This window comes from Camelina sativa, chromosome 9 (assembly GCF_030686135.1).
Source record: "Camelina sativa cultivar CO46 ecotype springtype chromosome 9, ASM3068613v1".
Classification (NCBI taxonomy): domain Eukaryota; kingdom Viridiplantae; phylum Streptophyta; class Magnoliopsida; order Brassicales; family Brassicaceae; genus Camelina; species Camelina sativa.
This window is the reverse complement of record NC_141888.1, coordinates 30,031,380-30,053,260: the sequence shown is the minus strand read 5'-3', so window position 1 is coordinate 30,053,260 and position 21,881 is coordinate 30,031,380. Positions and strand designations below refer to the sequence as shown.

General features: G+C 36.1%; 5 protein-coding genes across 18 annotated transcripts; 3 read left to right on the top strand and 2 right to left on the bottom strand.

The window, feature by feature from the left end:
- The first annotated feature begins 133 nt into the window (after positions 1 to 133).
- LOC104711923 (serine/threonine-protein kinase AFC1) lies at positions 134 to 5,026 on the top strand. 12 transcript variants are annotated; one of them, XR_015566563.1, is made up of 15 exons: positions 134 to 186; positions 329 to 375; positions 620 to 795; positions 1,004 to 1,184; positions 1,281 to 1,307; positions 1,460 to 1,613; positions 1,697 to 1,745; positions 1,859 to 1,973; positions 2,183 to 2,274; positions 2,406 to 2,562; positions 2,635 to 2,699; positions 2,791 to 2,888; positions 2,977 to 3,082; positions 3,185 to 3,595; positions 3,684 to 5,026. XR_015566563.1 is itself a non-coding variant. In XM_087466568.1 (14 exons), exons 3-14 carry the CDS (start codon positions 628 to 630, stop codon positions 3,377 to 3,379), a joined length of 1,407 nt encoding a protein of 468 aa, XP_087322694.1. In that variant the 5' UTR covers positions 134 to 186; positions 329 to 375; positions 620 to 627; the 3' UTR covers positions 3,380 to 3,635. The 12 variants fall into 12 exon arrangements, 8 of the variants coding, with proteins under 8 accessions (XP_087322694.1, XP_087322695.1, XP_087322699.1 ...); XR_015566561.1 differs by having other exon boundaries at positions 141 to 186; positions 592 to 795; XM_087466568.1 differs by lacking the exon at positions 3,684 to 5,026 and having other exon boundaries at positions 3,185 to 3,635.
- Positions 3,850 to 5,026, top strand: LOC104711924 (protein SLOW GREEN 1, chloroplastic). The gene has a single exon (XM_087466574.1). It carries the CDS (start codon positions 3,850 to 3,852, stop codon positions 4,876 to 4,878), a length of 1,029 nt encoding a protein of 342 aa, XP_087322700.1. The 3' UTR covers positions 4,879 to 5,026.
- A 6,260-nt stretch (positions 5,027 to 11,286) lies between these two features.
- Positions 11,287 to 16,082, top strand: LOC104711921 (uncharacterized). The gene is made up of 5 exons (XM_019229312.2): positions 11,287 to 12,164; positions 12,861 to 12,958; positions 13,071 to 14,885; positions 15,004 to 15,178; positions 15,344 to 16,082. Exons 1-5 carry the CDS (start codon positions 12,098 to 12,100, stop codon positions 15,943 to 15,945), a joined length of 2,757 nt encoding a protein of 918 aa, XP_019084857.2. The 5' UTR covers positions 11,287 to 12,097; the 3' UTR covers positions 15,946 to 16,082.
- On the bottom strand, positions 15,923 to 17,869 carry LOC104711922 (protein SODIUM POTASSIUM ROOT DEFECTIVE 3). 2 transcript variants are annotated; one of them, XM_087466565.1, is made up of 4 exons: positions 17,745 to 17,821; positions 17,181 to 17,662; positions 16,999 to 17,080; positions 15,923 to 16,312 (listed from the first exon to the last, which is right to left on the bottom strand). In XM_087466565.1, exons 2-4 carry the CDS (start codon positions 17,649 to 17,651, stop codon positions 16,155 to 16,157), a joined length of 711 nt encoding a protein of 236 aa, XP_087322691.1. In that variant the 5' UTR covers positions 17,652 to 17,662; positions 17,745 to 17,821; the 3' UTR covers positions 15,923 to 16,154. The 2 variants fall into 2 exon arrangements, with proteins under 2 accessions (XP_087322691.1, XP_010427006.1); XM_010428704.3 differs by having other exon boundaries at positions 17,181 to 17,869.
- A 685-nt stretch (positions 17,870 to 18,554) lies between these two features.
- LOC104711920 (UDP-glucuronic acid decarboxylase 1) lies at positions 18,555 to 21,288 on the bottom strand. Of its 2 annotated transcripts, none has more exons than XM_019229313.2 (7): positions 20,343 to 21,288; positions 20,023 to 20,170; positions 19,854 to 19,933; positions 19,490 to 19,573; positions 19,318 to 19,392; positions 19,142 to 19,234; positions 18,555 to 18,987 (listed from the first exon to the last, which is right to left on the bottom strand). In XM_019229313.2, exons 1-7 carry the CDS (start codon positions 20,961 to 20,963, stop codon positions 18,781 to 18,783), a joined length of 1,308 nt encoding a protein of 435 aa, XP_019084858.2. In that variant the 5' UTR covers positions 20,964 to 21,288; the 3' UTR covers positions 18,555 to 18,780. The 2 variants fall into 2 exon arrangements, with proteins under 2 accessions (XP_019084858.2, XP_087322690.1); XM_087466564.1 differs by having other exon boundaries at positions 20,023 to 20,165; positions 20,338 to 21,130.
- Between the last annotated feature and the right edge of the window lie 593 nt (positions 21,289 to 21,881).

Below are 21,881 nucleotides of genomic sequence, written 5' to 3'. Positions count from 1 at the left end.
GGGGTAAAAACCTCGTGCTTTTTCTACATTCAACAACTGAACTCCGCGTCGTTTTTACCCCTGAACAACAACAACACGTGGTTCTTTCAGTCAACGGATATATTTATTTATTTGAAGGCCTTACTTAAAAAGCCCAGTAAGAGCCTCTCTCTCTATCTCTCCTTCGCCGTTCTCTTTCTTCTTCAGGTTCGCTTTCTCTCTCTATCTCTCTGTTCTAATCAGTCTCTTTCGCTGTTAAAATATTATTTCTCCTCCTGAGATTTTTTTTCTGCAATTCCAAATTGAGTGAGCGTTTTTTGTATCTCCCGATCTGAATTCCGATGATCAGAACTTACGGCAGTGTTTAAATTCAAATCTGTGAGAGAGAGATTTGCGGTTAGTTTTTTATAAGCTACATTACTTATGCTTTTTTTTTATTTTATATATATTTTCTGTTACTTTTCCCACCTTTTTTAGTTATCTTTTTTTTTTTGTGCGATAGATCTTCCCCAAATCGAAGATTATTAGGGTTTTAAAATTCGATTCGAATTCAATCACAATCACAATTCTATCTTTGTTTGTTCATATCTGAGGTTATTTTTTGAATTTCAGCTCTGGATTTGCAACTTTTTTTTTTTAGAAGGATTTATGCAAAGCAGTGTGCATCGAGATAAAGCAAGCTCGATCGCGATGATCTTGGAAACTCAGAGGAATGTTGAATTCCCTCATAGGATCGCTGATAAGCGTCCCAGGAAACGTCCCCGATTGGCTTGGGATGTTGCTCCTCTTCTTCCTCCTCCTCCTCCTCCCCCCTCGGTAATTGAATTATCCAGATATTGTTTAGTTTTGTTATTTTGTTATCCATAGCTCAGGGTCCTTTGAAAAAAATTGGATTTTACTCATTGTCTGTGTTTTCTGATCTTGGATGATGCTGCGAAGTTATGTTGACTACTTAAAAATTAAGACTTTTGTGTGTGTGCTTGAGCTAAGTTTCAGCTGGCGTGTTTTTTGTTTTTTTTTTCAGGTATTTCAACCACCGTTGTACTATGCTCCAGAGTTTGCGAGTGGAGTCGTTCCCAATTTTGTTTATCCCAATCCCAACATGTTCTATAATGGCCTTCCTCGTCAGGGCTCTCCTCCCTGGAGACCAGATGATAAAGACGGTCATTATGTCTTTGTTGTTGGAGATACTTTGACTCCACGATGTGAGTCTTATGTTACTTGAGTCTTGTCTGTTTCACAGAGTTTCTTATGGAGTCTAAGTTCGTTACTCTGACATGCCTCTTCTATTGTGCGTGCAGATCAAATTCTCAGCAAAATGGGTGAAGGTTGGTATCCTCTTGCTTAAAGTGTTTGTATACTCCTTGTGATTAGTATATTCTGCTTGTCTTTCTGTTCAATATGCATGCTTTAAGTCAAAAAGGGTTTCCTAATATCAAAGTATGTAGTTTCATAATTCGTTTGGATTGTATTTTGGCAGGGACATTTGGACAAGTACTGGAATGTTTTGATAATAAAAACAAAGAAGTCGTGGCAATCAAAGTTATACGTTCCATAAACAAGTATCGTGAAGCTGCCATGATAGAAATTGATGTGTTGCAAAGGCTTACAAGGCATGATGTTGGTGGTTCTCGGTAAGAATATTTCTCTTCCTCTTACAAATTTTTTTTAGTGTTAAATTTATTGCATTTGGTATAAGCTTTTCGATTCCTTGCAGTTGTGTGCAAATTCGGAATTGGTTTGACTATCGTAATCATATTTGTATTGTAAGTACTGTTACTTTTACTTGATAAGTTTGAGGGGAAAATACAAATTCCTTCATGCCCGAATATAATGTGAGTTATAAGAACTTGCGGATGGGTTTAAATGGTTTCAACAGGTATTTGAGAAGCTTGGACCAAGCTTATATGACTTTCTCCGCAAAAACAGCTACCGTTCATTTCCCATTGACCTTGTTCGGGAGCTTGGCAGACAACTTTTGGAGTCTGTAGCATGTGTGTGGACTATTCTTGACCCACTCTTCTATATAGTTGTCCCATTAGTGCCACAAATTTTGCTTTCTGGAACTTTTTGACATAAGACTTAGGTGTTAATAGTTATTACTTAATGTTTCTCATTAGATTACTGCATATTGCTCAAACAGTTATTTCTGGAGACTTTTGTTTATTAGTGTACTCACACGTTGTTCATTCTATTCTGACAGACATGCATGACCTACGGCTGATTCACACGGATTTGAAGCCGGAGAACATTCTTCTTGTATCGTCTGAGTATATCAAAATACCTGATTATAAGGTGAGTAATCAATCATCCCTAATCTGGACTCATTCAGGTTCAGGGCTTTTATAAATTATGATATCCATTCATGAAGAACTTGTACAACTCAAGTAAGTTGACATTTTTCCTTTGTGGTCATGAAAATTTAGTTTCTATCACGACCCACGAAAGATGGGTCGTACTTCAAAAACCTGCCCAAGTCAAGTGCCATCAAGCTCATTGATTTCGGAAGTACAACGTTTGATCATCAAGACCATAACTACATTGTATCCACAAGGCATTACCGCGCGCCAGAAGTTATCCTAGGTAGACTTGTATGACTTTGACACATGATTTTTTTTAGCTGTCGGTATTTAATATTTTGGAATGTTATCTCAGGGGTTGGATGGAACTATCCATGTGATCTGTGGAGTATTGGTTGCATACTTGTTGAACTTTGTTCGGTGAGTAACTTTCTGTTTTTGTGTTATTCGGTACACCAGTATTCATCTCACCAACTCTTCATAAACATTTCTCCTGGATTAAAACTTGCAGGGAGAGGCACTTTTCCAAACGCATGAAAACTTGGAGCATTTGGCCATGATGGAAAGGGTCTTAGGACCATTACCGACTCATATGGTGCTCAGAGCTGAGTAAGAACAACAAGATCTTCGTATTTGCAGCAGCGGCAAATAAATTGAACTGTAATTTCTTATATCAAACTCAAAACGGTTCTTGCAGCCGGCGCTCTGAGAAATACTTCAGGCGAGGTGCAAAGTTAGATTGGCCTGAAGGTGCGACATCAAGAGACAGCTTAAAAGCAGTATGGAGACTTCCCCGGTTACCGGTAAATAATCTCCCAGTGAAATCAATTAAGTAACTTCGACACTTGATATTAGCTAATGTGTAATATTGAAATCGGGACACCACTGTTTTTGGCATTTTGCAGAATCTGATAATGCAGCATGTGGATCACTCAGCTGGTGATTTGATAGATCTAATACAAGGGCTGCTTCGATATGATCCATCAGAGAGGTTCAAGGCAAGAGAAGCATTGAACCACCCCTTCTTCACAAGAATCCGGGAACAAAGTATACCTTTTAACCCAAGCCCCCACCCATTTTTATATAATCACAAGAACTGAGAAAGAAGAAGAAACAGCAGATTGATGTTTGGATAAATCTGCAGCTTCTGTGTATCCTTCACTTTCCTGGGTTTTTGTAGCCTTTTTATCATATATTTTCATGTATAGAAAATGAAAGAAAAGGGAGACAGGCTTGTGCCTTGTTTTTCCTTGTCTGTTGTTGTTTTGGGTTTCTTGGAATCTTTTGCCGGCCACAACTGTTACTCCATGGCGGTTGTAAGAGTTATTACAGTTACTTTACAGTTTACACCACAAAGTGTGTTCAAATGTGGTATCAATCTGAAACATTATTCACTTTTGATAGGTCAAAGTGCAATGCGAGGCCCATCAAAGACCAAAACGACACCGTATGAAGCAGAAGCGTGGAGAGAATATTCGACCTGACTCGAAAGGCCTGATCTTCATCTTCTTCACCTAATCTCTTTTACCGTTCAGAGGGTTTTAGGGTTTACCTATCTCTTTCCGCAATCATGGAGTCTCTAGGGAAGCTACAGCTCCATCACCAACCATTTCACCTCTCCTTCATTCACAAAACCTCTTCTTCATCGTTCCCGAAGAACTCTTTCAGAGCCTCAATCCGACCAATCCCATCTTCCAAATGCGCTTCAATCAAAGCTTCGTCCTCCTCCAAATTTCAAGACTCTGTAACCCCTCTCTCAAAGTCGACACCTTTCCGTCTCTTCAAATCAACATGCATCACTCTAACAACCGCCGCGGCTCTGCTTATGGCGAATCTCCATCTCAAATCGCCGGCGATTGCAGCTCCAGTCGCGCCTCCGCCGACAGTTGAGAGCAAAGAGAACGTTACCTTGGAAGAAGAAGAGAGAGCGCTTGATGAGCATTTGATAAGTCACCCGTCTGATGTAGACGCTCTTCGTTCTTTAATGGAGGTAAAGATCAGATCTCGAAAGCTTACGGAAGCCGTAAAAGTGATTGATCGTTTGATAAAATTGGAACCTGATGAAAAGGAATGGCCAGTTTTGAAAGCTAACATCTTTACTTACAGTGGAGATCTTGACTTAGCTAAAACTGGTTTTGAAGAGATTCTGGCTAAGGATCCGCTTCGTGTTGAAGCTTATCACGGCTTGCTTATGGCTTATTCCGATGCAGGTCTTGATTTGAAAGATGTTGAGAATAGAATTGAGGAAGCAATGTTGAAGTGCAAAAAAGAGGGTAATGATAACGATTTTAGGGATTTTAAGCTACTCGTGGCGCAGATTCGGGTCATTGAAGGAAAGCATAGTGAAGCATTGAAGCTTTATCAAGAGCTTGAGAAGGAGGAACCAAGAGATTTCAGGCCGTATCTGTGTCAGGGAATGGTATTCACATTGCTGAAGAAGAAAGACAAGGCTGAAGAACAGTTTGACAAGTTTAGGAAACTTGTTCCCAAGAATCATCCTTACAGAGAGTATTTTATGGATAATATGATAGCAACGAAGCTTTTTTCAGAGAAGGCGCAGCGTGAGATGGCTGAGGAGATGGCTGAATCAACTAGTTGATGGGAATATTTGCAATGTTTTTACGGTGATTTTGATTATGTTCTGTCGCATGCTTTTCTTGATCATCTGAAGTTGTGTCTCTTTAGTTGGTTTATATAAAGTTCATAAGTTGAATACTTGGTTTGATATTATAATGGATTTTGAATCATAGTCCCTGTGCACATGGTCTAGATGCTTATTATGTACATCTTGTTCCTTGGTTCCAAAAGAACAGTGAAGCCTAATAGTTTCGCTATATCATTCAGGCAACTTAATACTTGGTTGCTTGTTGCTCTGAATGTTGTTATGGGCACAAATCTTTTTTGATATTCCCGCCATCTCTTGTGAGAGACCAATAGATCATATCATCTGTTTGGTGAACTAAAAGATTGTAGAGTAAGCTATCAACGGTGTGTTGATGAACTCTTTGCTGGTTCTTTGATTTTCTTATCAAAGCATTTCATGATGAGTTTGGTTGATATTCCAATCTGAGGTTTGACATGGAGTGTAATATCGTATAAACTTGCATATCACACCGCGCACACATGTACAACAGTACAAGTTGTCATAAATGCATCAGGTTATGCAGGTAGTTAAGGAGTGAAGACTAATCCACTAGCATGTCTCTGCTTATCCAAGTAATCAAGTCAATGCCCGACGTACAAACAAATGCTTTTATGTTGCTGGCATCTACAAGTAATGGATAATACCGGAAATGGACATCCAATAGCCAAGTTGTGAGGAGTCATAAGTTTGATAGAGATCTCTTCATTCTTCCATGAAGTTGTGATGCCGTTTTTAATTGGACCATCTTCTTCTTCAGCTTCTGTAGGTGAAGTTTATAAATGCTATGCTCAATTACCCCATTTTCTTGCTTGATTCTGACTTTTGGTAAGGTCCCCACATTTCCATCAAATCCGATAGGGCCGGAAATGACTGCTTAAATTCGGTTCTCTCTAAACCAAAAGATTGTAATAATGTCCGGTTAATGAAAAACCAAACAGACAGTAGATTCTTTAGGGTATGATGAAATGATTGTCTTTCATGGTCCCAACCGCAGTAGATTTGGAAGCTGATTGCAATAATCCTTATCTCACTGTCTCTCGATGTAATCTCTAACACATTCTTTGGTTCGGTGTTTTCTTGAAACAAGTTTTGCTTACGTGTCGGTCTGATACAAGTAGAATCTATCTCTGTCACTTTGGCCTCTCATATCTACAGCTTTATATCAATTAACGCACCTAACACTCAATCTTTAGCATTATTGTACTACCTTGGGGCTACTCAATTTCCGAGAAGATGTATGAAATCAATATAAGAAAAATTAGGTTTCGGTTTTGGAGCAATTTTGATTTATTTTGAAATTTGTTTAGCTAGAATTGATATAAGATTGGTCAAACCGAAACTAAACCAAACAAATTTTTGGTTATTTTGCATCATAAGTGACTTCATGTAGTCTCATATTTCCATATCATTTTTAATATTTTTTCTTAATTAGTATATCAGAGATTTTATAGCTTTAATTCGAATATATAAGTTCATGACAAATACAAAAAATAAATAATAATAATAATAATAATGTTGTAATAAAAAAAATGTAAATACAAATAGGATAAGCTGTCTAAATTTACCCTAAAAAGAAAAAGAAGAAGACAAATACTATTCATGCTCAGATTCTTGTTTAAAACATCTTCCTCATTAATGCTCAGATTTCTTGTTGATATAAAGGGATACCTAAAATATGTAAAGTTGTAAAAATCATTGGTGACTTTTTACTTTAAAGCAAACATCCAAACTTTGTACTGTATTTATCAAAAAAATATGAGAGGTTATGTATTTTCTTCATACTCAGAGTTTGTGGTGTTTGTTCTAAAATGACTAATTATCGATGCTTATGAGTAAAGTAAGACATTGTTGGCACGTAATCATAGGTTATATATTAAATAGTTATATCATTTGAATAAACACTTAAATAATTGACAGCCAAAAAAAACAGAAAAAGGAAATTGTATGTTATAGGGTCAATAGGAGTCGTTGTCACCTAGAAGGCAAACAAAATGCGTAATATTTGATCATAGGTTATAAATGTGTACTTGACCTACTGTTCGTTGTTGTGGGTGGGTGGTACACTCCGATCGATTCCTCTCCTCGTTGATTCCTTATTATTATTCAAACTTCAAATGACTAAGTCGTTAGTTAGCTTACTTACATTAAAGGCCAATTAACTTATATATAGCCGTGGACCATGTTCTATATTTGAAAGTAATATAGATCCTGCAGGCTTACATGATAAACATACATAATTAAACAGCAGAGTTGGTAAGAATTATGGCATTTAATTCTCTTGGTGAAAGCTACAACAGGCTATAAAGGATACTACAAGCTATTTCGTGAAGTATTTCTCAATTAGGTAAAAACTTTATGATCACAAAATTGTAAAAGAGACAGTTGTACAAAAGTATAAACGAATAGAGATATTTTAAAAAATGGAACTTAAAAAGCCATTGTAATATGTAAAAGATAGGCTAAGAGTGCATATTTTAAGGAAAAACACGAGTAAGAGAGAATAAAATTGAATTGTTAGAAAATGGACTAATTAGTGAAGGGTAGTGATGAGGTGGACTAATTGTTAAACTAGTGTTCAAGTTGAACAAGTAATTAATCACATTGTCGTCTTCTTCTTCTCCACTTTTTTCTTCTAATTAACTTTTTCACAAAGGTTTGGTTCAGTTCCACTGTCAAAACTATATTAATTTAGCTTAATCTTCACTAAACCGACACATTTTTTTTAGTAGATATAATTATGGGATGCATCTCAGTTCCTAAACAACAGTATTATCTTAACAAGATGGATAAATTGCACTAACTTTTTTTTGTCAGCTACTCGATATGTTATTATAAAACATCTTACAAAATACGACTTTTTACTGTCGATAATAATCTATTCACGAGATATATATATACTTTCTTATTTGACAAATACTTAGGTTCATTCATGATCGTTCACTTCTTCCTTTTCAACCAATCAAAATTTTCTATATATTATTTTATTTTAAAAAGTAAATTAAAATTAAATTAAAAAGCAAAACATATTAAGGAAAGTTAAATATTAGTTTGGTTTAGATTTTACAATTAGAATGAAATGATGTATGATTTGGGTTCTTTTTTATTTATAAGTGAGACTACAGTGAATGACTTAACTTATATGCATATTGAGCCGTCCGTAAACTACTTTATCCATTATAAACTACACATTCTCTAGATTTCTAACCATTACCTAATCTAATATATGAAAGAACCCTTCATATCTAAGCGACCATTAGATTAAAGACAATTTACCACCAACACAGTTCTTTTAATAATAAAAAAATTGAGTAACTGGGATATATATATATATATATATATATATATAGATCATAAATCGAATTAGACTAACCCCTTAATCTGTAGAAAGCCGGATATTTTGGGTGTAGTCGTGTAGAAGACAACAAAGAACAACATCGAATTTAGCAGAACTTGATTTCATCCGATCCATGTTTTGATCTACTGATCTACATGGCGAATCTTCTATCCATTCATACAAACAATTGGACAACACGTTTTCGATTACTTTTAGTCATTTTGATTGTTAATATTAATTTCGATTAATACTAATAGGGTTCTAAAGACATCATTCACATCATGATTGGTAATATGTTTGTGTTAAGTTTGATTTTTTTTTATACATATACACATACTAATCACACTTATCACTTATGTATGTTAAGTGTTTGAACAATATCGCTTAAATTGCAAATTTAGTCCCATGCGATGATGTTAACATGTGTGGAAAATAATGTTTGCATAACATGTAGTCATGTAGATACACTGGCGATACACACACAACAAAATCTAACAAGATTGTGAATGTTTGAAAATATTTTAGATTATAGTCGTCCTGTTATTTCATGGAGAAGGACGTTTGACATATCAATAAGCCAAAGACAAAATCTGAGATTGTGAACATGGAAAGACAAAACAAATAGTAAAATAATATTTTTAATGTACATATATTAAACTAATTTTATGGTGGTACAAATCTTTACCTGGTTTTTTTTTAATATAAAAATTATTATAGATTTTTTTTTTGATCTATAAAATACGAAGAAATTTTTAAGAATATCATGATCAATACTCAAATTCTGTCTATTCTTTTTCTTTGTTCTTGTGTTTTGATTTTTCTTCAAAAGGTTATAGATTTGTTTCTTCTACAATTAATATATACAGTAATTAAACTTATTAGCCATAATGAATTTAATGCATAAGTGCATATAACCGTTATAATAGTATATATGTGAGCATGGGAACTACATAGGTCAAGGAATCTGCTTTACTTTTTTTTTCTTGTGTTTTTTTTTTGTCTTTTGCTACTGTTTTTGTATCTTTTTTTCTACGCCTGAAAACTTTTCCCCAATTAAATATTTCAACTTACATGTTTATTTATTATTTTTAGATATAAATATGGGTATTTATTGATACTTTATTGACTTAAGAGTTGCTACTAGTTACGAACACGAATCTTAGCTTGTCCATGCAGCTGTACTTAACTCTAAACATTGGTTTTTGTCAAACAACGTTTTCCTTAAACATTGTATCATTATTAAATAATCAGATGTAAAGCTGTTTATCGAACTAAATTACTACTAGTATTTGTTCTCGACAACTATATCGAATCCTCAAGGCACACATTAGAATACCATTTTATATTGTTCAATTGATAGAGATAATACCATGTCTTCCAAATTTGAGAAGACAATCTTTTTTTTTTCTAGATATAGTTTTCGAAACATTCCATCTCTACATGATTTTTTTTTTTTGTAGAAGTAGTTATAGAAGAAAGAAAAGAACATGAATTCATTTTGAACATCATATCGTCAGTTTCACTGATTGTAAAAATAACAATCATAATAGAAATGATATGTGTGTAGGCATATAGGTGATCTATATAATCTATGGACGCATCACAACGTCTAAAAAAAACCCATAAATCAAGGGAGACATGAAAATTTCAAAGTTAAAAGATTCATTTTGCTTTTAATTTTTTGTTTTTTTTCCGTTCGATTTTTTTTTTGTTGCGGCGATTTATATATTACTCCATCTGTCCCACAAAGATTGATGTTATGTGATTTTCTTTTGTCCCACAAAGTTTGATGTTTTACCATTTTAAATTAACTAATATTTAACTTTTGTTAATTTCAAGAAGTGATCATTAAGAAAACTCAATAGTCATTGGTTTATAAATATTTAATACTTTTAGTAAAAAACAATATTGTAAATAATCATTGTTTCTTAATTTGTGTGAAGTCCCTCAAACATCAATCTTTGAGGGACAGAGAGAGTATATTTTTTATAAGTACATCACATAAGATAATTTAGATAAGACAATATGATCTTTATCTTTATGTTATTTTCTAGAGATCAACAGAAAGAATTACAATATATGGTTAATGAATGATAGAGGCATTAGTAAATGCAGGTATAGTATATAATAAATTAGTAAAAACATCATGCATTTAAAACACCAATACTATAGTGTAGTTATATTCGTAATGAAACCGTAGGATTTAATGCGAAGTGAGTTAATTAAACGGTTCGTAATGGAGAAAGGTTTCCTAGTAGTCAATTAACAACCAGAGTTATTGAGCAAATGGTGTCAGATTAATTATCTTGAAAGCGAAGGCTGTAAGAATTTGTGTCGTTTTCTATAGGAAATAGGGGGTCATATTTGGTGAGCTCACGAACCACTAATCCTTTATTAAGGAAGGGACTTTAAAAGGGGGTATACTATATATGTCACTGTTAATACATTTTTCTTTTCTCATGAGCATGTAAGTATAATGGGAATTCTATGTTTCTGGCTATATATGGGTAAAAGTAGAAAATATATACAGTTGAATAGATTTCAAAAGTGTGGCCACTAAACCTAATCTTATGGAGGAAGACTTATAGACAAGAGACTTCTCGGTTGAAGGGAATGTAACACTTGTAATATTGAAGATATATCCTTGATTCAATCAAGTATTAAATCAAATTATCAATGAGGTTTTACATTAGTACATAAATTTGATTATTTCCTTTAAACAACAAATCTCATCAAAAAAAGTAAAATATATATATATATATAAATAAGCAAATTCAAATATATCGTGTCAAAGAAAAACAGAAAGAAAGTAAAACTGTGAAATTCCCGAATCAAAAAAGTGTAATAAAGTAAGAAGAAAAATGCAACTATGATTCACAAACTTAACAAACAAGAATTTAAGTAAATATATGAAATACCATACTTAATAACAGTGGTACACGAATACTAAATACAAAATGAATATCTGCCGTAATATGAATATATCTTTTATAAGATATACATACTACAATTATATGTTGATTTTTCATATATATAAATAAAAATAAAAAGAGAAGGTACGACAAAAGAAAGAAAGGAAAAAAATGCGAGGAGGAGGGACAAGTGGCAGCAATTCACGGATGCACACAACTCAGTATGTTAAAATAGTACCAAACACGCCCCCCCCCCCCCCATTCCCCCATTCTCACTTTTATTTTCACCCCCCCTCCCCTCTCTTTTTTACTCCCTCCATTTTAAAATATAGGATGTTTTAGAGAAGTTTGTTGTTTGATAATATATGATGTTTTCAAATTTCAATGCAATTTTTAGATTAGTTTAGTAGTTTATATTATGCAGTATTGTTTCTGATTGGTTGAACTTATTAAAAGTAAAATCTTCTTAATATGCGTGTTTTGCTTAAAACATCCTATATTTTGAAACAGAGGGAGTATTTTTTTTAATTTTTTTTACATTTTTTTTTTAATTTTCTCTTCTTTCTAAATTTTGAACTTTCAAATAAACACAAACACTGAAACCTCTCCTTCTCCTTCCTTGTTTGCTCTTTTCTCCGTCGTCGTCTTCCTCCTCCTCTGGTTCGCTCTTCTCTCTCCCAATTTCTTCCTGTTAATCGTTTCGTTTCTTCTTCCTCTAGGGTTCCCTTTTCTCTTGTCTTAGATTAGATCTCTCCCTGTAAGTGTAATCTCAGAGAATCCTCTGCATTTTTTTTCTTTCCCGGCTCTGAATCCCACCCAGTAAAATTTTATACCGATCTAGACTCATCTCTTCCAACCTAAAGCTAGCTCCGTGAAATGTTTTCCCCGGAGACATTTGCTTCCGATTTCGAGTGAGTGAAACAAAAATATGAACAGATTTCGACTCGGCGACCTCAGTTCTCGAGATCGATTAGCTTCTTCTTCTCCTCTTCAAGGTTGTTACTCTTTCCCCTTTTTGTTTGGTTTACATGAAAATGACAGTCAAAGAAAAAAAAACGCAGACTTGATGTTCTAGATTGTCTTGTAAATTCAGAGATTAAACCAAATTTTTTTTTTTTTGTTTGGTTGGTCAATCTTATAAATTTATTTAGTGAATTAAGCTTCTGAGATTTATCCCGATAATATTTGTGTTCCTTCTTCGGGTTGTTCGAGATTCTTCGTAGTGGCGAGGTCGAGATTTAAAGAAATGTGTCTTGAGATAGATAAAAAAAAACAAAAGATATGTTGTTACTTTGTATCTTGTGGAAAACTACAGTTTAAAGCTGTGGGTAGAGAGATGAAGATGAGAGATTGCTACCCTTTTCTTTTTTATTATGATAAAGTAAAGAAATAAATAACAAAAAATCTCAGGGCAGCAGTGTTTGTTTGGTAGTGTCATGATTTGGTTTGGTTTTGTTTGTTAAAAAATTTTCGTTTTTTTCAACAGGGTTAATGATTTTAATTTCACATGTTATGAGTGCTTTGCTTAACCTCCTTGCTTTATTATTATGTTTCTCTCTTCTTCCCTCCCACTTTTTGTGCTACAAATTACACTTTTTGTCTCCCAAGTTTCTCAATTAAAGTTTCTTCCGTTGTAAAGTTGATTGCTTTATCAATTCAGAATCCTAAAAAAAGGTCATTCATTCTTTCAGGAAAGAAACAGAGTCACAAACTCAAATCTCCAAGGTCTTCTTCTTCTTCTGAATTCAACAACAACTCTTGTCTTTGTGAAGCTTTGAGTGAAAACAAGGTATGTTTTTTTTTCTCTTTTTTATATAATAGATATCTTCTGAGACGAAATGTTTGGTTTCTAGTTGTTGTTTAAAAGTGACTTGTTTGCTCATATTTGTTGTTTGTTGCAGCAAGATTTTGCTACTAGTGGTGTACCCATGAAAAGTTTGTTGGCACAAGAAATGTCTAAGCAAAAAGAATCTAAAAAGAGATCACCAAGCATCATTGCGAGATTGATGGGTCTCGATGTTTTGCCTGCTCAGAGTTCTTCTCATAGACAACACAAGTGTGTGGAGAATCATCAGCAAGGCAGGGGTGGTGGTGGGGGAGGCACTTCTTATGATGATGGTTATAATAAATCTCTTAGAAGGAGCTCAAAGGCTGAGCAAAAGTTTAAAGATGTTTTCGAAGTTTTGGATGCAAAGATGGCAGAGAGCAATAGAAACTTTAGAGAGCATCAGGGGAGTGTCAATGCTAATCTAACACAGGCTGAGATGGCATTCATACGGCAGAAGTTCATGGAGGCTAAGCGGCTATCAACTGATGATAAGCTTCGTCATTCTAAAGAGTTTAATGACGCGCTTGAGGCTCTAGATTCTAACAAGGACCTCTTACTCAAGTTTCTTCAGCACCCTGATTCATTATTCACAAAACATCTGCATGATCTTCACAAGCCACAGTACAGTCAAGCATCATCCTTGAAGTCGCCAAACAGCCAGAAAGATGATAGGGACTTGTTGAGGAAGAGTCATCGTTCGCCTCATCGACATGGCGGTGGTAGTGGTGGTTGTGCCAGCCGTTCTCATACCAGACATGTTTCTTATGACATGATTGATTTGCCAAATGAGGAGCTGGGAAAGAGAAGTGAGTTGCAGCCAACAAAGATTGTTGTTCTGAAACCTAACCTCGGGGAGCCACGTTATGTTGGTAGAACTTTTGCATCGCCAAGCTCTTCTTCTGATGAGTTTAGAGCAGATCGTAGGCTTCCATGCACCACCAATCATGGCAGGCAGAAAAGTAATGAAGATGTCCGGCTCTCAAGACAGAATTCAAGAGATTCTGGAGAAATGGCCAAAACAATGTCTAGGCAAAGGAAGGCGAGCTGTGGCAATGGTAGTGCCATGAACTTTGAGAATTCAGGATTTAAAGGATATGCAGGCGATGAAAGCTCATCAGGGAGTGACTCCGCAAGTGAATCAGAGCTAGTGCCAGTAACTTCAGGAAAAAGAACCGCATTTAATCGTAGGAACTACCATCGATCTTTGCCTTCCAAGTCAACAACATCATCTGTGAGTAGGGAAGCCAAGAGGAGGTTGTCAGAGAGATGGAAGCTGACACACAAGTTTGAGCACGAGATAGAAATTAGTAGAAGCGGGACATTAGCTGAGATGCTTGCAACCTCAGATAGGGAGGCAAGGCCAGCAAGTTTTAGTGGACTCAGTTTCGAAGATGGGATAAGTAAAAGATTTGAGAACAACATTCAGTGGTCTGAATCACCAGAACCGGTTGGAATCAGCAGTAGGGATGGTTGGAAAGGATCCTGCTCAAGAAGTTTTGCAAAATCCAAAACCATCATGAACCAGGAAAGCACTAGTAGTTACACTATAGTTTTGCCTAAGGCTTTGATCAATCGAGATGGATTAGTGAAAGGGAATTCTTCTCATCACGGGGAGTCTTTCTTGTCATGCAAATCTAGACCTGGCAGTAACAAATCTCACTCATCATACAATAGTTCGCCAGAGGTCAACATCAGCCCAAGTTTAACCAAAGTCCTTTATATGAACGACGGGGTTTCAACAGAGAAGCTCTCTCCTTTTAAAGCATGTAGCAGTTTCTCAGTAGATGCAAATTCAGACTCTGAGGATAGCTCAGCTTCTGATGATAACAAGACAGCAATGTCTGAAGCTGCTCGAGATTTGTCAACTGTCACCTCGGTAACTGACCCTGTAAGTGAGCATTATGTTTCAAGAGTATGGGTCTGTGCAATAGAACTACGGTTTATATTTCAATCCTTAAACTAGAATACACAGATGACAGTTATCTTATTGTTTACTAATGCTCTAGGATATCTCAAGGACAACTGAGGATGTAAATCAATCTTCGGTTCCTGAACCACAGTCTCGTGAAAGCTCAAAGGAAGGAGAACAACCAAGTCCAGTTTCAGTTCTAGAAGCTTCTTTTGACGATGATGTTTCATCAGGGTCTGAATGCTTTGAGAGTGTTAGTGCCGATCTCCAAGGTAGTCAATCAGTACTTGCTAGTTCACTGATTTTTGCGTACATTAGAATATTTTGTGTAACCATCAGTTGGTGCTAGTCTAACTTTTGCTTTGGGTAGATCAAAGATCTGTGGTGTAACTATAAATGGTTTTGACGCGTTAACTGTTGTTATCTCTATGTTCCAGGACTCAGGATGCAACTTCAGCTCCTGAAACTAGAGTCAGCTACTTACAATGAAGGTGGCATGCTCGTTTCGAGTGATGGAGACACGGATCAAGAGGAGTCATCCACAGTAACTGATGAGACTATGATTACTCAAGAGCTCGGAGAAGAAGACTGGAAGTCATTATACTTAGTTGATCTCCTAGCTAACTCCAGGTTCAGTGAGTTAGACGAGAACACTGTCATGACAACACCTGTCGATCCATCCTTGTTTCAGGATCTCGAGAAGAAGTACTCCAGCGTGAATACCTCAACCAGATTAGAAAGGAAGTTCCTTTTTGACCAGATCAGCAGAGAGCTTATGCAGATGTTGAAGCAGTTTTCGGATCCACACCCTTGGGTTAAACCCACAAGGATGTACCGGAAATGGGATACAAACAGGATACAAGAGACTCTGCGCGATTTAGTCACAAGAAAAGACGAGAAACCAAGCAAAGATGATGTGGTGGAGAAGGAGTTGCAGTGGCTGAGCTTAGAAGATGACATTGAAATCATAGGTAGAGAGATTGAGGAAATGCTGACAGATGAACTCATAACAGAGCTTGTGGTAGGTGCAATCTTCTAGAATGTTAAATAATATCTCTATTACATAGTTTAAGTAAAAAAAAAAAAACAAGACGATGTAATGACAATTTTCAGCATAAAGAAGCATGTGTCCCTGTAATGACAGTTTCATCATAAAAGTAGGAAAGTCTTTTAACATTTTACCATTGAGCTGATTCAAGCAAATGAGAGGAAGAGAGTACAACAAATACACACGAAAAATGTGTTCTGTTAGATTTCCGGATTTGGCGTTGGGAGTGACGATTGAGGTGGAGTCCAGAATTGGGCATTTTTGACCTTTGAGAGGCAACCCAACACTTCCAAGGGAGTGATGTCTCCGGTCACAGTTACCTTCTTTGAAGCAAAATCTATGCTGAAGGATGTTACACCTATTTGTTGCCAAAACCATTATAATGAGCTTCATTAAATTCATTTACAATGATACATAACATAACAAACTGGTTCTAAAAGGATAAAAATTTCGCAATTTCTCAATCAATTTTTGGTGGTAAACAAATTTGCTATTTCAAGGTAGAGCTCAATCAAAACAAAGTAGAAACTATCCACAACAAACCCAAAATATCCTTTTTCTATAGTACATTAAATCTATATCACATATATAATATGTTGAAAGATAATGTATATAATATTAAATTTTCAAAGATATTTATAGAAACTTTCAAAAATATAATAAATTATCATATGATATTTTGAATATAAAGAAATAACTTTACAAAATAGAATAAAAAATCAGATAAGATACATGTCTACCCCAAAATGGTTGGGTGGAGTTCGGATAGTGACAATGCATTAGTACTCATTTGGCTTACAACTTACAAGGTCCCGTACCCACTCGTGTCCAGCATTAATCTTCTATTAATACCCGTTATATCTTAGAACCAAAAATGTTTTTGCAACAGTACTATCTTATATGTTGTTTGGTAATATTTGATCTCTTAGTATAAGACTTATAACGAAGACTACCCTAAGTAAAAGATGAATACTGTACTACCCTAAGTAAAATATGAATACTGTAACAATAAAGGGTGAAAAACAGTGAAAACAGAAGATGCACCTTGCATTCTGGATAGATGTTTCTTCACTTTGCCTTGACAGCCTCTGCAGTGACAGTGAAGAGAGACTCTAAGAACAACCACCTGCAGTCCCAAATAACAGTAGATGAATCACCCTCTAATCTCGTCTATATTTACATTTCATGCCACTTCATGTATGGTAAAACGACTACTTTTACTTTACCTGATCTGAACCTGAACCAGAAGACTTCTTCTTCTCTTCTACAGTACCAGAAGAGCCTCTTTCTGCCCCTGAAGCTTCACCTTCATCCGTTACGACCGCATCCTGAACCGTAGACCCGGATAAAGAAACCGGGTCGGATCCTAGAAGATACCTAGTTGAACCGGGAGGAGTTTTTGGTGTCGCATCAACACAGCCAAAACTCTTCCTCGCTAAGCTAACGTTCAACAACGACCCTGAATTGCTCCTCCTTCCTTTATCCACCTGAACACCCTTCCCGTCCCCGGAGGAGGAGGGTATCCTCGTAATTTTCGAAAGCTGACGGTACGGAGCAACGTAGTCGTCCCCGGAGGAACACGGAGCCGTGAAAGATCTCCTGCCATCTTTAATTATCGGGTTATGACGGTCGATGGCTCGAGCCGTGATGGTCCGTTCGTCCGTAGCGGTGGATGCTTGCGATGCACAGTAAAACATAATTGGCTTTCCTGTTATTATGGCAAAAAACAAAAAGCTCATTAATATATATGCAAACATATATACGTTACACACACACATATATATAAATACATGATGATGTGTAATTGATAATATGCGTCAGTGTGTCACATGAGTGTGTTAGTGTTGTGGTAAGGTCACAGAGTAACAGAGAGTTGAGTAGAAAACGCTCTTGTATTGTCTACATAAAACGTATTAGAGAAGTTGAGATGTCACTATTGGATATTTATGTACTACATTACATTTTTATTCTCTTGGATATATTCAAATGTTGCGTATTGAATTCGACCGATCAGTTTCTGTTTCAGAAAGTGGAAATTAAATAGAACTGAGTACAGGAAAGACTTTAATTACACGTTTTTTAATTTTAACTAGGTAGAAAAAGCGATGGATGATTACTTTATATCTCAAGTTCTAAGTTCTAACAGACTGAATCGCTCCATCCAACAAAACCTGAAGCGGAAACAGAAATGCCCACAACTAATTTTTCAGCTGCCATTTTGCATAAATGCCTCGATTCATTCAAAAACCTAATAAATGCAAAATCTATATTTTTGAAAGTTTTAATAGAATGTTTTTGTAAATTGAAAATGCAAACGACAAAACATAGTTATAAAGGTTTTCTTTTCGTTTAAGATGCTACAAAATTTTGGAAACATATGAAACAAATCTACGATAGATACAAACGCAAACATACAGCTGAGACATATCTAGCACAAGAAGGGTCCATCAGATGTCGTTTGTGAAAACTAAGGGTCCATCAGATGTCATTTCAAAATGTCCCCAAAAAGCTAAGTTTTGTATAAACCGAGAGAGTTAAGTATACTAATGTGAAAAGTAGAAAGGCTAATCATCTGTGTATGAACTATGAACCGAGAGAAATAGTATATCAATATCTTCCACTAAAAATTGCGCCCACTGGTGATTGGCCCAACAGCAAAATCCTTTTTAAGACAAAAAATATTAGCTAATAAGTAGGTGTCATAGTGTGTGTCGTGGAGAAAGAACAAAAAAAACAGAGTAAACAAAAAAACTTATCAGAGCTCTTTGTAAAAGAGACTATACATATACCAAATCATTGCAGAAGAAGAAGAATCTCTGTGTCACTTTAAAGACCCTTGCCTTCGTCTTCGTTTAAGATTCGGTTACGGAAGTCACTGACCATGCGTGGCAGACCCTCTCGCAGTGGGATCTTTGGTTCCCAGTTTAACAATTCCTTTGCTTTGCTTATGTCTGGTTTCCTCTTGTGGGGATCATCCGCTGTGTTCGGTTTGAACTCTATGGTCGCGCTTGGGTCGATCACCTCCTTAATCACCTGCACACAAATTTCCCATTTCATATGAGTGTTTCTTGTTATATATGATAGTAAGATCCCAAAACGAACTTAAGTTACTTTTTGCAAGGAAGATAAAGAAGATAGCAAAAGCAATGCAGGGAAGAAAACAGAAGATAGCAAACGTAATGCAGACCTCTGCAAGCTCGAGCATTGTGAATTCTCCTGGGTTACCAAGATTGAAGGGTCCTACATGATCGTTTTCCATTAAAGCTACAAGTCCCTCCACCTACAAAGAGAGATTTTAGTTAAATATTAAGGCCATCGATATTTTTCACAGCAGAATGGATTGAAACAGAGGTCGTTACGTACTAAGTCTGAAACATATTGAAAGCTTCGAGTTTGTTTTCCGTCGCCATAGACAGTCATTGGGTGTTTGCGGATGGTCTGCATAGTTATAAACCATAGTTCTGTCAGACTGTTATAACAAGCCTTCATATAGGAAAAGAGTTGTAGTATTTATGTTCTGATGAAAGAGCTAAACCTGGGCAACAAAGTTACTAACAACACGCCCATCATCAAGGCACATTCTGGGTCCATACGTGTTGAAAATACGAGCAATTCTAACCTGAAAATTGCAAAATTAATTAGAAACCACTCATATATCCGTGATTTGGACAAATAGTCATCACTATTCACTCATCAGATCTAAACATTCCAACATTCAAAACAAAAAGGAGAAACAACATCATCAAATGTAAACATCTTGATACACAGCAAGGGAAGATTTGGAAACTAATGGGTAGAAAATGCCATGGATGACTATGAGTTGCAAATTATATAAGTTCTTCATCAACTAAACTAAGAGCTTGCAATATACAATCCATGGGGTGATTATAAGAATTTACCTCAACACCAGCCCCTCTGTGATAATCCATGGCCAAGGTTTCTGCAGTACGCTTTCCTTCATCATAGCAACTCCTCTCACCTTTTAAAAAGATATCAGCAATTAGTGATCAACCTCACATTTATATATCTCATGAACTGAGGAGCAAATAACAGAATTTTCCAGCTCACCGATTGGGTTCACGTTTCCCCAATAAGTCTCTTTCTGTGGATGCTCAAGGGGATCTCCATAGACTTCACTTGTGCTAGTGAGCAAAAACCTTGCTCCAACTCTCTTTGCAAGACCCAACATATTCAGAGTCCCCATTACATTTGTCTTGTAAAACTACCAATTAAGGATCAGCCAATATCCTCACATCACCACAGAGAAACACAAATTCTCAATAGAAGCATTTCATCACGAATCATCACAATAATTCTAAGAGAAATCTAATTGCTAACTATGATCAGGAAGCTAACGTTGCAGAGTATAAAAGTAATGAAAAGGATATGATAGTCTTCACTGGATTATACTTGTAATGAACAGGCGACGCAGGGCAAGCTAGATGGTAAATCTGATCCACCTCAAGAAGGATTGGCTCAACCACATCGTGTCGAATAAGCTCAAACCTAGGATTGGAGAATAGATGAACCAAATTCTCCTTCCTACCAGTGAAGAAGTTATCAATGACGATCACTTCATCCCCTCTCCCGATAAGCTTATCAACGAGATGGCTACCGACGAATCCAGCTCCACCGGTGACGACGATCCTCAGTCTCTTACGTCCGATACCGACGGGAACACGACCGGTTCTAACTCCACCGCCGCCGGAATTAAATGTTGTCCTGGAAGGCGGGGAATCGGTGACGGCGTAGGAAACAGATCTGGTGATAAGAGAGGTGGACTCAGCGGCGCCTAAACGGGAAAGAGAAGGCTGGAGGATGAAGAAAGTGGATCCGATTAAGATCCCGACGAGGATGAAGAGGAGTCGTTGTTCGCGGAAGAGGTAGTGAAGAGATCTGGGAAGAGATCTGGGATGCTTTAAGGCCTTGGGAGAGTAAGGACTGGATTGGCTCATTGGAATCGTTTCTTCGTCACGCTTCGAGCTCATTTGCTTGTGAAGCTGCTTCATGGTGTTATGTTCTCCGATTAGAGAGAGAGAGAGAGAGAGCTAGCTTCGCCGGTGAAAATGAGATCTCAGGTGGAGAAGCTTTGGATCTGGACAGATTCAAACCGTTTGAGAAGTATAAAAATCGATTGTGAATGAATGTGATGATGATGATGATGTGAAAGTAGTTACACGGCGAAATATTTCGCTCTCTTTTTTTATTTTTCTTTTTTGTTTTCCCTTATATATTTTTAATTTTTTAGTTAGAGCAATACATAACTTTTTTTTTTGTCATCATCAAATATTCAAACGTGATTATCTAACTAATTAAATTCAAAAAACATTATTCAGATATTCTTGTGAAGAGATCATTAACGTGATTAGGGGATTTAGTGATGAAACATTATACCAAAAGGACCCAAACTTAAAAGTAAATTCGTAAATATAACTCCTTGTAAAGGCCCATTAGAGTTAATTTGCTTCAAGTTACAGAAAAAACATATCACACGGTCTCACATAGAGATGATAGATAAGCTCTCTTGCTACTAGGATACTAAGCCTACTAGTACGACATTACCATAAAACATAAGGATATCTATACTCAAGAAAGGTTACAGTTTTCACATTCGAGTTTATAACACTCATTGCATCCTCCTAACATCCATCTAAAGGTGTGTTAAACTGTTAATCAATCAGTGAGTAACATTTTTCATCCAATATAGGGTGTGGTAATTTCGTCCTTGATTGATATTGTTTATCACCTGATAAGTGATAACACCCATGTCCTCAAAACAGATTTCATAAGTCCATTTGGAGAACATGTTCAAGTTTTACCTTAGAGCATATACGAAACAATAAGTCAACAAACCTATTCCGGATCAAAACACCAAGAAATTAAAGAACGTTTCCAATTCCAATTATATTGTCAACATGAGGTCGAAA

What these genes read in the sequence shown, in the direction of transcription:
- LOC104711923 (XM_087466569.1), top strand. Translation starts at nt 628, where the DNA reads ATGCAAAGCAGTGTGCATCGAGATAAAGCAAGCTCGATCGCGATGATC. An exon ending in CATGATGTTGGTGGTTCTCG is followed by an intron (nt 1,614 to 1,696) that starts GTAAGAATATTT and finishes GATTCCTTGCAG; the next exon opens with TTGTGTGCAAATTCGGAATT. An exon ending in GGAGACTTCCCCGGTTACCG is followed by an intron (nt 3,083 to 3,184) that starts GTAAATAATCTC and finishes GGCATTTTGCAG; the next exon opens with AATCTGATAATGCAGCATGT.
- LOC104711924 (XM_087466574.1), top strand. Translation starts at nt 3,850, where the DNA reads ATGGAGTCTCTAGGGAAGCTACAGCTCCATCACCAACCATTTCACCTC.
- LOC104711921 (XM_019229312.2), top strand. Translation starts at nt 12,098, where the DNA reads ATGAACAGATTTCGACTCGGCGACCTCAGTTCTCGAGATCGATTAGCT. An exon ending in TTCTTCTTCTCCTCTTCAAG is followed by an intron (nt 12,165 to 12,860) that starts GTTGTTACTCTT and finishes TCATTCTTTCAG; the next exon opens with GAAAGAAACAGAGTCACAAA. An exon ending in TCACCTCGGTAACTGACCCT is followed by an intron (nt 14,886 to 15,003) that starts GTAAGTGAGCAT and finishes CTAATGCTCTAG; the next exon opens with GATATCTCAAGGACAACTGA.
- LOC104711922 (XM_010428704.3), bottom strand. Translation starts at nt 17,732, where the DNA reads ATGTGTGTGTGTAACGTATATATGTTTGCATATATATTAATGAGCTTT. An exon ending in CTGGTTCAGGTTCAGATCAG is followed by an intron (nt 17,081 to 17,180) that starts GTAAAGTAAAAG and finishes TTGGGACTGCAG; the next exon opens with GTGGTTGTTCTTAGAGTCTC. An exon ending in ACATCTATCCAGAATGCAAG is followed by an intron (nt 16,313 to 16,998) that starts GTGCATCTTCTG and finishes GGCAACAAATAG; the next exon opens with GTGTAACATCCTTCAGCATA.
- LOC104711920 (XM_019229313.2), bottom strand. Translation starts at nt 20,963, where the DNA reads ATGAAGCAGCTTCACAAGCAAATGAGCTCGAAGCGTGACGAAGAAACG. An exon ending in ATAATCCAGTGAAGACTATC is followed by an intron (nt 20,171 to 20,342) that starts ATATCCTTTTCA and finishes TGGTAGTTTTAC; the next exon opens with AAGACAAATGTAATGGGGAC. An exon ending in GGGAAACGTGAACCCAATCG is followed by an intron (nt 19,934 to 20,022) that starts GTGAGCTGGAAA and finishes TCTTTTTAAAAG; the next exon opens with GTGAGAGGAGTTGCTATGAT.